The sequence below is a fragment of the Empidonax traillii genome, unplaced genomic scaffold, assembly GCF_003031625.1.
Source record: "Empidonax traillii isolate 1590-97213 ecotype Southwest subspecies unplaced genomic scaffold, ASM303162v1 scaffold578:size403431, whole genome shotgun sequence".
Taxonomy (NCBI): Eukaryota; Metazoa; Chordata; class Aves; order Passeriformes; family Tyrannidae; genus Empidonax; species Empidonax traillii.
Genome location: NW_020955771.1, coordinates 266,984 through 279,380, shown reverse-complemented (window position 1 = coordinate 279,380; position 12,397 = coordinate 266,984). Strand labels below are relative to the sequence as shown.

The 12,397-nt window shown below is 41.0% G+C and overlaps 1 protein-coding gene across 6 annotated transcripts in view; it reads left to right on the top strand.

Annotated features, from left to right (window-relative positions):
* The window catches only part of CHD7 (chromodomain helicase DNA binding protein 7), a 131,159-nt gene that overhangs the window by 77,641 nt on the left and 41,121 nt on the right, over window positions 1-12,397 (top strand). For all 6 annotated transcript variants that reach the window (XM_027898082.1, XM_027898083.1, XM_027898081.1 and 3 more), the window contains 3 exons: window positions 5,416-5,554; window positions 8,778-8,915; window positions 10,003-10,068. In XM_027898082.1, coding sequence (XP_027753883.1) covers window positions 5,416-5,554; window positions 8,778-8,915; window positions 10,003-10,068 — 343 coding nt within the window. The remainder of the gene's footprint in view (window positions 1-5,415; window positions 5,555-8,777; window positions 8,916-10,002; window positions 10,069-12,397) is intronic.

Here is a 12,397-nt window from a genome sequence, read left to right as displayed (position 1 = left end):
TTGCAAGGGCCAAATGGCAGCTCTTTGCAGTAGTTCTTCCCTCGTCCCATCTTCTCAAAGCAGAGTGCTGTGCTTTGCAGGGCTGCTCATATCTGCTTCCTCCTCCCCACCCTGTGGCAGAGAAAACTCTTTATTCTTCCCACACAGAGCAGCAGCCTGGGATGCAGCATAGGGCGAGTGGGTTGCTGCTTACAAGGGGAGCGCTAAACATGAGCATAATTACCGCTTTTAGAGGGAGGTGGAGAAGGGCTTTTTGGCGCACAGATTGGCTGTTTATTGTATCGGAAAGGGGATGGCTCCTGGCTGCGGAAGTGGGAAGAGGCTGCTGTGTGGGGGAGCGGTGCGGACAGCAGGACGCAACACCCTGGGGAGCTGGAGGACAGGAAGAGAGGTCCCGAGGCAGTGGTGGTAGTTTCCACTCCCAAGGTCAGATCATCCTGAGCAAGGCAGGAAGGGGCTGCCTGTGGGAGAGAACAGGAAATCATACGAGATTTCCATGCATATGTCCACTGAGGCTGTTCCTGTTCACACCTGTCCTCATCTCCCTTCTGAACCAGCCCAGCTGCCTGATATTTACCTTTGCCTGTGCTACCAGCAGGCCTTGTAGGCTTCACTGTTACCAAGGGTTTTTAGTAATTTGGCTGACTTTTCAGGCTGGGAAAAAAAATTGTTTTCCTATTGTTTTTCCTACTTTAGTGATATATAAAAATTGGTAAAAGAAAAGTTTTGATTACACTAGGAGCCTTAAAAAATAATTGTTTTCCTTGGGTGATGCAGTACAGTAAGTCTCACGCTGCTGACACTTTGAGAGGGTGGGATTATTTTTTTAATTCTTTTTATGCTTTACAGTGGATGTGTAGTGTTTGTTTAAGACAGGTTCCAATCATGAATCTGTCACAGGGCAGTGTTCCCAAATGATAAAATAAGAATCAGTAATCCATCTGACTTATTTTAGATCACAGAACTGTAGAAAAAAAAAGTCATCCCAATCATGATAGTCATCATAAATTATACTAATAAACAGATCTATCAGTTACCCAGATCAGATGAAGTAGTTACACAGTGTAAACATATGGGCTAATTACTTCCCCTCTTAATCCTGCAAAGTATGCTGTGATTTTGGGGTTATTTTTGAGTCAGATGGTTTGGACCTCTAAGTTCCTCCTGGAGTTTCACCTGGCTCTGTAGTTGGCTGCTGGGCTAATTAACACAAAACACTTTTTCAGAGTTTGGATACCATTCTCAAATTGTAATTCAAGCTTTGTTTTCAGTTGTCCTACTTACTGTTTTACTCTTCAGCCTGTTTTTCTTGATGTTGTTTGCTTGTCTGACCTTCTGCAGGTTTTCCTCTATTGATCCCCTTTGGTCAGTATGCCGTGCAGTCCTTGGGGGTAAGAGCATAAAACGAGAAAGTGGTATTGGACAGCTAGATTGTAAAATGTCTAATCTGAAATGCCTGTATTTGTATCACTTGAATTGAGAAGCCAGTTTAACTGACAGTTTTGAAATACTTCAGTGATTTGTGTGTGGCAAATACTATTTATCCCAGATTTATAATTCTTGTTTCAGGACGGGACCCTATCTTGTCTCTAGGGGGAACTTGGCTAAATTTTGCATTCATGCACATGTAAAAGCAAATGCGAGAGATAGTTGTCTAAACATGTATTTTACAGTTCACCTTCCTTGTTGCCAGATTTGGCAAGTACTATCAGATGTGCATCCAGAGTTGATCATTGACAAGGAGACCTAATGGTAATGGCAAAGTCTCTAAGAACAGTCTCTAAGTGCCTGCCTGTACTTCCATGTGGAAAGATAATTCTGTTCACAGCTAACACTGTTCCTGAATGGTCTGCTGGAAACTAGAAAGGCTGAGTCAAAAGTGGGTACATTTAATTGTCAGGAACAAAACATACTGGCTCTGTGAGAAGATGCAGAGGAACAACAGTTGCCGACAGTTCCAGGGAGCTGGTGCTCCCACTGGCCAGGTGAAGCTCCTGGGCTGTGTGATGCACTGGGAAGCAGTGTGGTGTCTCACTCAGAGGGATGGTGCTGTTCTTCTATAGTTTATTTCTACTTCAGTTTTGGTTTTTTGTTTGTTTGTTTGGTTGGTTGGTTTTTTTTCTTCAAGGAAACTGTAGCTTTGCATTTAAAAAGAGCAATTCTGCTGCTGAATTTAGAACTTAAAATTCCCAGTGGAGCTGCACACGGGCTTTGTTCTCCCCAAGTTGTTGGCACTTTCATGTGTCTGTTTATAACCGGCCTAGCAAGTGAATTGATTTGAAACTGTGTCCGAATTGCTCCGTTACCGAGAGTAACTGTGCGCCAAAGCGCACGGCTCGGGGGTATATATAGGTCACGAAATAGTCATGGCACGGAGAGGGAAAGGTCTCACAGAGGCCAGAAAGAAGCCCGTGTCGGGGCAGACCTGCCCGCAGCGCCGGGGTCTTTGTCTGCGCCCGGCCGGCGGGGAGCGCAGCGCGGTCGGTGGGTCGGCGGGCCCTCGTTAGCACTGCCCGGCGTTTCAGCGGGCTGGTGTTTTATCCCGCGTAGCCCACGCTATTCTTCCCGGCTTTAAGCCTGTTATTCACAGGCGGCCGTGCACCCGGGGCACGGCACCGACGGCTGAGCTTAATTGCTCGCCCCGCTCCCGATTTACGGGGGTCAGGGGCGAAAGGCGCCGGGCTGTCAGCGCGTTTCACCTGGTGGCGACCCTCACCTTTGATTTAAAGAAGTTCGAGAAACGTGTTAAGAGCGTTTGGTTTTGTTTGGTTGTGGGTTCGTTGTTTTTGTTTTAGGTTTGGTTGTTTTTTTTGTTTTTTTTTTTTTTTGTATGTGTGTTGCCTTTTTTTTTTCTTTTTTTTTTTGGAAGCGGTTTCGCGGTGATTTGATAAAAGGCGGGGAGGGGGGTGCCTGGGCTGGTGGGGGGGTTCCCGTGCGGCGGCCGCGCAGGTGCCGGGAGCGGGCGGGCGCTGATTGAGGGAAGCAGATGGCAGCGCTCGGTGGCCGCCGGCCAGCGGAGCAGGTGCTGGTCACGTGGCCGCGGGTTGCCGGGGCGACGCCAGCGCTCTCGGCGTGCGGATGAAAAGGCGAAGGGGGCCCCGCTTCAGCTGCGGCTTTTTGTGCCATTGGTGGCAGCCAGAGCGGAAACAAGCGCCGGCGGGGAGGGAGGGGAGCCCGCCGGGCACCGAGCGATGGAGGGGAGGTGGGAGCGAGGGAGGGAGGGAGGGACGCGCTGGCCGGCCCCGCCGCCCATCGGGGCTCGTCCTCTGCCCGCGCTCCTCCCGCCCTGCCGAAGTCTTCCCCTCACCCCCGTGCTCTTTCTGCCGTGTCAAACTCTAACCCCCTCCCTCCAACCCCCATACCGCCTTTTATTATTATTATTATTTTTTAATTGTCGCAGTTTCACGTGGGTTTTTTTCCGAGCTGTGTCGCTCCCTCTTAATTTCACGGAATTGCAGAATTGTCAGGGTTGGAGGGGACCTCTGGAGTTCATCTCGTCCAACCTCCCTGCCAAGGAAGGGTCACCTAGAGCAAGTTTCACCTAGAGCAGGTTACACAGGAACGCATCCACGTGGATTTTGAATGTTTCCAGAGGGTGAGACTCCACGACCTCCCTGGACAGCCTGTTCCAATGTTATGGAATATAAAAAAGTTCCTCCTCATGTTGAGGTGAAACTTCTCGTGTTTTTGTTTATGGCCATTGCTCCTCATCTTGTCACTGGCCACCACTGGAAAGAGTCTGGCACCATCCTCTTGACACCTGCATTTGAGATAGTTATATGTATTAATGAATGACAGAATTGTTAGGGTTGAAAGGAACCTCTGAGATCATTTAGTCTCTAAACAGGCCCACCTTCTGCAGTCTCTCCTCATAGGAGAGATGCTCTAGCACCCTAATCATCTTTGTGGCCCCAGTAGCTCCTTCTCTTTCTTGTACTGAGGGGCCCAGAACTGGACACAGTACTCGGGATGTGGTCTTACTAGGGCCGAGTAGAGACAATTTTGCAAAAATATAAATTCATGTTCAAAACTCAAAGCCCTTTCACATGTAATTTTTATTACGTCTATTTTTATACGTTTATCATGTCTTTTTTTTTTTTTTTTAACCTTGAAATCAGCATTAGTTTAAACATATGCTGCAAAGAGACAATAATGCTGCATCCACGTTGTCCCAATCCCAAAGAGACATGTGGCCATATTAGGAAGTTTAAAATTACGACTCCAAAATGTGCTGTTGGTGGGCTAAAGTGCCAATCAAAATGAACAAGTTTAAAGCTGATGTTTAAGTGAGAAGTTACAAATCTAAAGATTCTGAAGGAAAACAAACCCCAGGCCGCATCCCAGGTATGAAATTTAAATTATGAGTATGCAGAAGCCATATAAAAGTGCTTGGTGACCTTGCTGAGTGTCAGGTACCAGCACATAGCTCTGCTCTCAGATGTCTTAGCACCTTCCCTCAGCAAACCCCTCACACTAGTAATGGGCTGTGGAGGGGCTGACCACAAAAAATGAGCAAAAATCCACCTCAGATTCAAATGCTAAATGTGCTTGAAAATGCTAACTTCTACGATCAATCTTCATCGCCATGTGAAAATTTCACCCTTGCAATGCCACAGATTATGTCAGTGAGTGATTTGGTGACAGTGTATTTAAAGCTGGATGTTGATACATAAGTCCTCACCCGTTTCCATGCTGCTGAGTGCAGCTGGAGGGAGACATGTGGTCCCAGTTCTTGAGGTGGTGAACATTTTCATGGGGGAAGAGGGGAGAAACAATCCCCAAAACATTCCTCTACTGTCAGTGAATATAGCTTTCTAATGTTGTACTTTCTAGTGAGGTACCAGCTGGGTGACTTTTCCCCCCCTACAAGCTGCAGTTGCATGCATGGAAGCTGTATAGGTGCCTTCAGAGCTGACTCAAAAGTGCCTTTCCTGCTTGGAAATAGCAGGGACTGTAGAAGAAAATGAATTTTGTCATTCAGTCCTTTGTTGTGGTAATGCTTACTATGGTTCTGCTTACCTGGTCTGCACAGTTAATATCAAGACAAGCACATGCTTAATCCTGTTTCTCTTCTCATGTGTCTGGTTGCCCAAACACCGCTTTCAGAAATTGCAGGTTCTGAAGAAAGCAGCTCTTCCTTTCCAGTCCCATTTTTAGCTTCTTGTTGGGTACACATCCAGTGTTTCTGTCTAAGGTATTGAAGGAAGGAAGTGAGATATTTGTTGTTAGGTAATGGGAAATGTATAATGATGGCCCATGTATTATTGATTTTGCAGTTATGTTGAAATACTTAAAGCAGTTGAAATAATGAAGTCAAACATCTGAAAAAAATCTCACAGATTAACTATTTTGTTAAGCACCTCTTGCTTGCATTTTTTTTTTTACAAATACTTATTAAAAATACCTCTGTTTCAGTAACAAGAAACAAGATTCAGAAACAAGTGCTGCGAAGAAAAAGGTTAACAAGGGAAAGGAAGGTTCGGAAAACTCAGATTTGGAGAAAACTCCACCACCATCACCTCATCCTGAAGATGAAGATGACCCAGGGGTTCAGGTAATGCTATCATTTGAGTTCAGTGTAGGCTTTGACAACTTAGATGTGTAAAACGATAGTTCTCATGTCTTTGTTACAGAGATGCATTTGGGTAATTTCTGTGTTGTTTACAAAGAAGGTGAGAACTGGAAATCACTGTGGTGAATATTTTACAAAAGCAAGTATTTGTCTTCATAATTCTACTTTCTAGTCTTGTTACCTGTAGATACGTGTAAGGTGCTGCTGAGTTTTCACACGTTCTCTTCTGTCACTGTTGCAGTTACGGTGCTGAATTTTCTGCTCTATAGACTTAATGTACCATTGTGAGGTCTTGCTTATAAGCCCGGTGTTACTTCTTGCATTCAGTTTGCAAACCTTCCGAAATCAAGAATGAGACATGACAAAGCAGAGTGTTGGAAATGTGCAGGTCAGGGACTTGTACCTACACTGCTTTTGAAGGAACTTTTTGCAGAACTGCCAGCCTAACGTTGGTTAATTGCTCTTGACCACTGCACACCTATCACTTATTATCACAACTTTTTTTTTTTATGTTAAGAAAATCTGGAAATAGGTGTAGAATAAATGACGAGTTTTGTGTGCTCTGTCATTAGCTATGTTAAGAAGTGGTCAGCTCCTGACTTGCTTCTCCTGGCAGCAGTTTGAGTGTGCGCAAGAAATAAGAATCTCCTCGTGAAGGGGTAGAGGCAAATCATGATGGAGAAAGTATGAAATTCCTAAGTCATAACAGTGTAATTGAAATCCACTGCATTTGTCCACTGCACATCAGGTTGTGGATGTGTTGCTTCTGGTTATGAGAGATGTCCAGATTGATGACCACTTGAGAATGGTCAAAGCTGCCCAGTGAAGATGCTGGCAAGCGATGGTGTCCCACACAAACATGGTTTATGCCATTCCTCTTACTATTTTCTAGAAGGATGTAGGGTATAAGAAAATTTCAGCAATCTAGTATACTCTAGTTAAAAGCAGCAACAGAAGAGTATTTCTTTCCGATTCATTCAAGCCATGTATTCTGAATTAGAAAAGTTGTTATACCATGCAGACATTAAAATATTTGAAGAATTAAGTTTTCTGTCCTGTACCACAAATCTCTCTGTTTACAATTCAACATCTGTGCATGGTTTACTTGTTTTCGGTGAAGTGGAACAAAAAATTTCTCTTTTTGGAACTCAATTAGTGATAAACTTTGGACTTTTTTTTTTTTTTAATAGAACTGATAGGGTATTTGCATCACTTTTTAATTAAATGCAACAAAGTAATTCAGGTAACTTTTTCTTAAGACTTTCTCATACAGTGCATGATATACTGCACCCACGTTTCTTTGCATAAACCTGGGGAAGGGTTCCAAAGATATATGCTAGGACAGTTAGAATTAATAAGCTTGTTGTGCCTTTCTCAATTGCAATTGATGTTACACAGTTGTCTAAAACACAGCTGTGTTTTCAGTTTTAATCCTGAACCTTCTCTAAAGATATTATGTAGTAATGCACAAAGCGCTGCATTGTTATATTTAAGGAGCAGAAATACTTGCCTTTGTGCATTACCATGCAAACTTTATATATTCAATTAACAAGCCTATTACTTCTTCTACCTATAGATCAGTTAATGAATTAAAGATAATCTGATGCAGGTAAATGCATGCACAGTTTCTGATAATAATGCGTATCAATTGCAAAACTTCATATGAATGTAAGAGGAAACAAGAAGTTCATCAAGTCAATAAAATTCAAACAAAGAACTACCTTTATATTTTGGGCATTCTTTCTATTAGGTAAATGGAAAAAGAGATTTTTGGCACCAAAAATAATGGTAAGACTTACCTACACAGCCAGAAGAAAATTGGTATTTTCCCATCAGTGATTATGTAAATGAAGATGCAAATTTGTCAAGTGGTATCTGTTTAAAGTATAAAAATATTGTTACAGTTTTGTGGAAACCCCCTTAAGTTGCTGTGTTCAAGGTAGAAGCCACATCACCATTGTTTAAAAGGGTGATGTAATCTTAACCTTTGCTCAACATTTTCATTTTCAGTTAAAGAAAGAATTTCTAATTTTGTGAAGTGCATCAGATGCTTTAAAAAGTCGTGCTTCAAAAAGCATGACTAACTATCTAAATGTAAATATTTGGTTTTTATCCATGTATATTGACAGACTCAGGTGCCTAGGTCTGTTAAACAAGCTGCATAAGTTTTTGCATGTACCAGTGAAGATGTGTGGTAGCTGAGACAGTAGTGTAGCAATTCATAAAGGTGTTTTTTTAACAATTGATATTAAGCATATTTTTTTTTAATAAATATATTAGTCCACTGAGATACTTGATGCTCAGTTGACAGTTTCCTTTAACAGCATGTGCTCTCAGCTTGTCAAAATAATATAACCTGATGCAGACTATGGGAATTTGAATTTTATTTTTGTAGAAAATTATGCCCAGCAACTAAGCATCAAGTTGCAAATTCTGTTAAATGCATGCTTGTGTATTTTACAGATTGTTTTGTGCAGTTTTGCTGAAGCTTTCTCTCATCCTGGTGACGAGAGTGTGGGAACACAGAAATCATGTTTGCAGTTTGGGGTGGTTCAAGTTTTTCATTCTCCTCTATTAGTTTGGGGTCTTTTCCCATGCTGTGCAGCAGGATGCCTTTCTGAACACTGCTGGGTCAGTGGAGTGAGGAAATCGTATTTCATTGTGTTTCCCCTACAAGATAATCCTGGTACAACTGGGTGGATGTGGAGAGCAAGAAACTGTGTTGTCACTGCTTAGCAACACTGTGGGCTGTGCTGTGGAAAGGTGGTGTTTGGTTCCTGCATTGGCCATCTGTCAAAGTTTGTCAAAGATGTGAATGGAGAGGTGCAACTTCTTGGGTTTTAACTGCTTTCTGAGATAAGCTTTCTAATTTCTAATGTGGTTTTAGTAATGTTAAAAACAAGGCAGAGGGGAACCCACTTTCCAACTCAGAACTAGCATAAAGTAGATTTTTGCTTATGGTTGGGTCTTTTTGTTTTGGGATTTTGTTGTCGTTTTTTTAATTACAAAATTTAAGAACAGCATACAGGCAGGAGTTCAGAATAGCAGTATCCTCAGTGTAGTATTTCTACCATGGTGCTGTAAAAATTATAGCATTTACTACACACTATTTGAGTGTATTTGAGAAACACAAAGAAGTTTTCTCAGTTGTTCTGCTGCTCATCAGTTTTGTTTCTCATGAAAAATATTAATGCTTTCTATTCAGAAGCGACGCTCCAGTAGGCAGGTGAAGAGGAAGCGTTACACAGAAGACCTGGAGTTCAAGATTTCAGATGAGGAGGCTGATGATGCTGATGCTGCTGGAAGAGACTCTCCTTCAAATACTTCTCAGTCAGAGCAACAGGTCAGATATGAACAGATTGGAAAGGTGGCTGTAACTGCAGCATTGAAAGTTCAAATATGGACCCTTTCCCTGGATGATTTTCAGACATGATTGTCAAAGTATGCCAGAAGGCATTATTTTTTTACATTCTTAAAGAATATATCAATGCATGGCTTTGTTTTCAAACTGATGATACGCAGCTTGAAAGTTCAAGCTAAGTTCTTTGAAATTAATGGTCTCTACCTAAAGGATACCTAAACTGTACTGCTAGGAATCTTGAATTTACTTCTGTGAATTCAGTGGTCTGGCTTCTGTGACTTTAATAAACCACTCAAGCTTGTCCCCTGCTGCTAGGCACCATAAGAACTCCTTTATGAAATTACTGCCTTGTAGTACCCAGCAGGGTACACTTTATTCTCTGTGCAATGTAAATGATGGATAAAATAGTTTGAATACGATGAGGGGTAATACTGTACGAATGACTGTTGTAACCATCTCATTGTTTTGTAGTGCTTTTCCAAAGAACTACTTCATTTAGCTGATGACCTATTGGAGAATATATACATGTTCTTTGGTATTTCATTTGGCAATTTGTTAAGCCTTGTGAAATATTACATGTGATCTCCATTGTTAATTGTGTCTTATCAGAAAGAGAATTTTGTAGGTTTGCCTCCTGTTGTATTAGTGAATTAATGTAATAGAGAATTGCAGGCAGTTTTGATAGCGATCCTGTGGCTGCTTACACAGCCAACTGGAGTTTCTGAACATCATCTGATATTTAGACTATGTATGGTGCTGAAAGCGTGTATTATTTTAGGAGAGGTGAACTGCTGATGTGGTTATACCTGTTTATCTGTGCATGTCAACCTTACTGAGAGAACTGGAGTTTGCATTAGCTTTTAAAAATGGGCTTAAACAAGTACCCTTCAGTCCTTTATTACGGTATTAAATCTGTTTGAACCTTCTAAGTTCTCATGCTAGGGGGATAATGTCCTTCTGTGTATTAAGCTGCTGTTGCAAGATATTATTTGAAAGTTTTTCTAATAAAGGAAGTCTTTAAGTAACAAAGATGCACTCCCATAACTCTTGTATGGTATTTATGATGTAGGAATCTGCTGATGCTGAAGGTCCTGTTGTGGAGAAAATCATGAGTAGCCGTTCAGTGAAGAAAAAGGTAAAACAAACTCCTTTCCCCCCATATTTTTAAATAACCTAAGCATATTTCTGCTAAAACCCCTATTGAGTTCTTAAAATACCTCAGATATTCTAAACTGAAAAACTGTTCTGTTGAATACAGGGGGTTCCCTGAAAGTGTATTTAGATAGTATGCTTTTGGATGGACATACACAAAACAGATTGTTTAATCTTCGACTCATTTCTTGCGTTTTCTTGGATGAAAATATTTATTTTTGCAAATATACATATCTGGGTGAAATCTGTGGTGCTCTTCACTTCAGAGTAGGAGCTTGTGAGAACGCTCCTGCAAACCAGGTTTCTGCTATTTCTACCCTTGCCCGTGATTTTTGCGTCTTTTGATTATGGATGTGCTTAACAGCTAAAACCAGATTTACCTGTGATCAAATATGTTAGATGTATAGGTGATTTATATCTTCTTGTCAGTATGCTAAGATGGGGAAAGAAACACTCAAGTTCAGTGAGGTCCTCTTTTAATTCTGCCTTGGTTGCTTGTTACATTCTTATTTTGCTTACGGATTTTTCTAGTTTGCTTCACAACTTGATTGGCCTTTGCACTTCCAACAGTTTAAAACTCTGAGTAGGAAATAGAAAAAGAACTCGTTCCAAAGAGGGCATGATTATATTTTGTAGACTCTTGTGTAGCTAATTCCATGACTTGTACTGCGGTTGGACAGAAAATTGTCTGACTTACACAGATATAGTACTCACATTTATCTCAGTTAACCAACTATTTCTTTTCCTCAGTGGAGAAAGGAAAATGGCCTTTATTCATGGATTTTTTTTTTTTCAGTGTTGTGGTGGTTTGTTTTTTGGTTTGGTTTGGATTTTTTTGATCTGGGGGTTGTGTGTTCAATTTTATTACTACTGTCCTAACATCATTACCAGCTTTGTAAACCTACAGTCATGCAATGTCATGACTGGCTGTGATTCAGTCTGACTTGTTTATGCACCTTGCACACCATAAAAACTTCTAGGGCTTCTTTTTTTTTTTTTTCCGAAGTCTAGAGCTATATTTTATGTTTCAAATCATAGGCTTATTTTTCAGGTAATATAAACTGAGTAATTAGTTGTCCTGATGGTCTACTAGGCAAGAGAGGAGAATGTGGTCTTTTCATAAATGTCTTTACATTGGAAGCTGTTTTTCACCAATTATTCTTGTCTTCTTCCTCTCCCCTGCAAACAAAGGTGTGATTACTCATGGGGAGTGTGTATTTTGCTGCAGTTTGTGGGAAGTGGTTGGTCTGCTGCCTACATGTCTTTGATTGCAAGCTCTGCTGGAGGCAAGCTCTATATTGAGCTTTTTCTTTAATGTTTTTTATGGATTGTATTTGCAGGTTTGAGGGGTGTCTCTTCTTTCCCTGCTCTTCTCCCCAGCCCACTTCTCCAAAATCAAAAAAAAAAAAAAAAAGGGGTTTCAGGATGTTAATATTTAACATCTGAAGTATCCAACTGTGCTTTTATTAAAGGTCTTTTACACTCTTACTAACGTCATCAAAACCCTGGTTGTTAGATTACTAATCAAAGTAAAATTGCTGCGATCAGGACCAGTGCATAAAATAAACATGAGGAAAGGCTTCACTAGGAAACCTTTCAGTGGATTAGATCGTAACAAAGATGTTGTGTTGAAGTAAAGGACATTAGATCATGACTATGCTTTTGGAACAGAATTCTTATCATAAAATCGTGCTGGTTTTCTCAGAAATAGTCTTAGTCTGGTTGTGGAGTTACCAGATAGGATGCAGCACTCTGCTTGCAGCCATTTTTTGAAGGATACAGAGTAAAAGGTGGAAATTAGTTCATGTTTGAAGTATAAAAGGCAGTGTTTTCTCCTGTTGTCCTTAACATGGAGTGTTAAATTCCCTTGAATACAATTTCCTCTTGCAGAAAGCATTAAGTATATATAACACTGTCTTTCCAAACCTAATGTCATAAGTTTGTATGTTGAAATTTTTTATACAGTCCCCTTTGAATTTCTGCTTCTTAACTTCGAAAAGGAATGTCTAGAGCTGAATACGGGTATCCAGGACAAATAGCACATATTATGGAAAGATGTGGAGTTTTTACATTGTACCTGCATGTTACACATCTGAATGTGTCTTTTTGCCTACCAGTGTATGTGAGAATGAGATGTAATTGAAATGTGTACAACACCTACGTCTCTTCCTCAAACTGATAAGTTTACAGTCTAGTGCTATGTATCAATTGAGGTGATTGTTTCTTATGTGTTGCTTTGCCTTCCTTGAAGGAAGGGATCATTTATTTACTCAATTATCTGCAGAGACTGTGAATCAGATTGTCAATTCTGG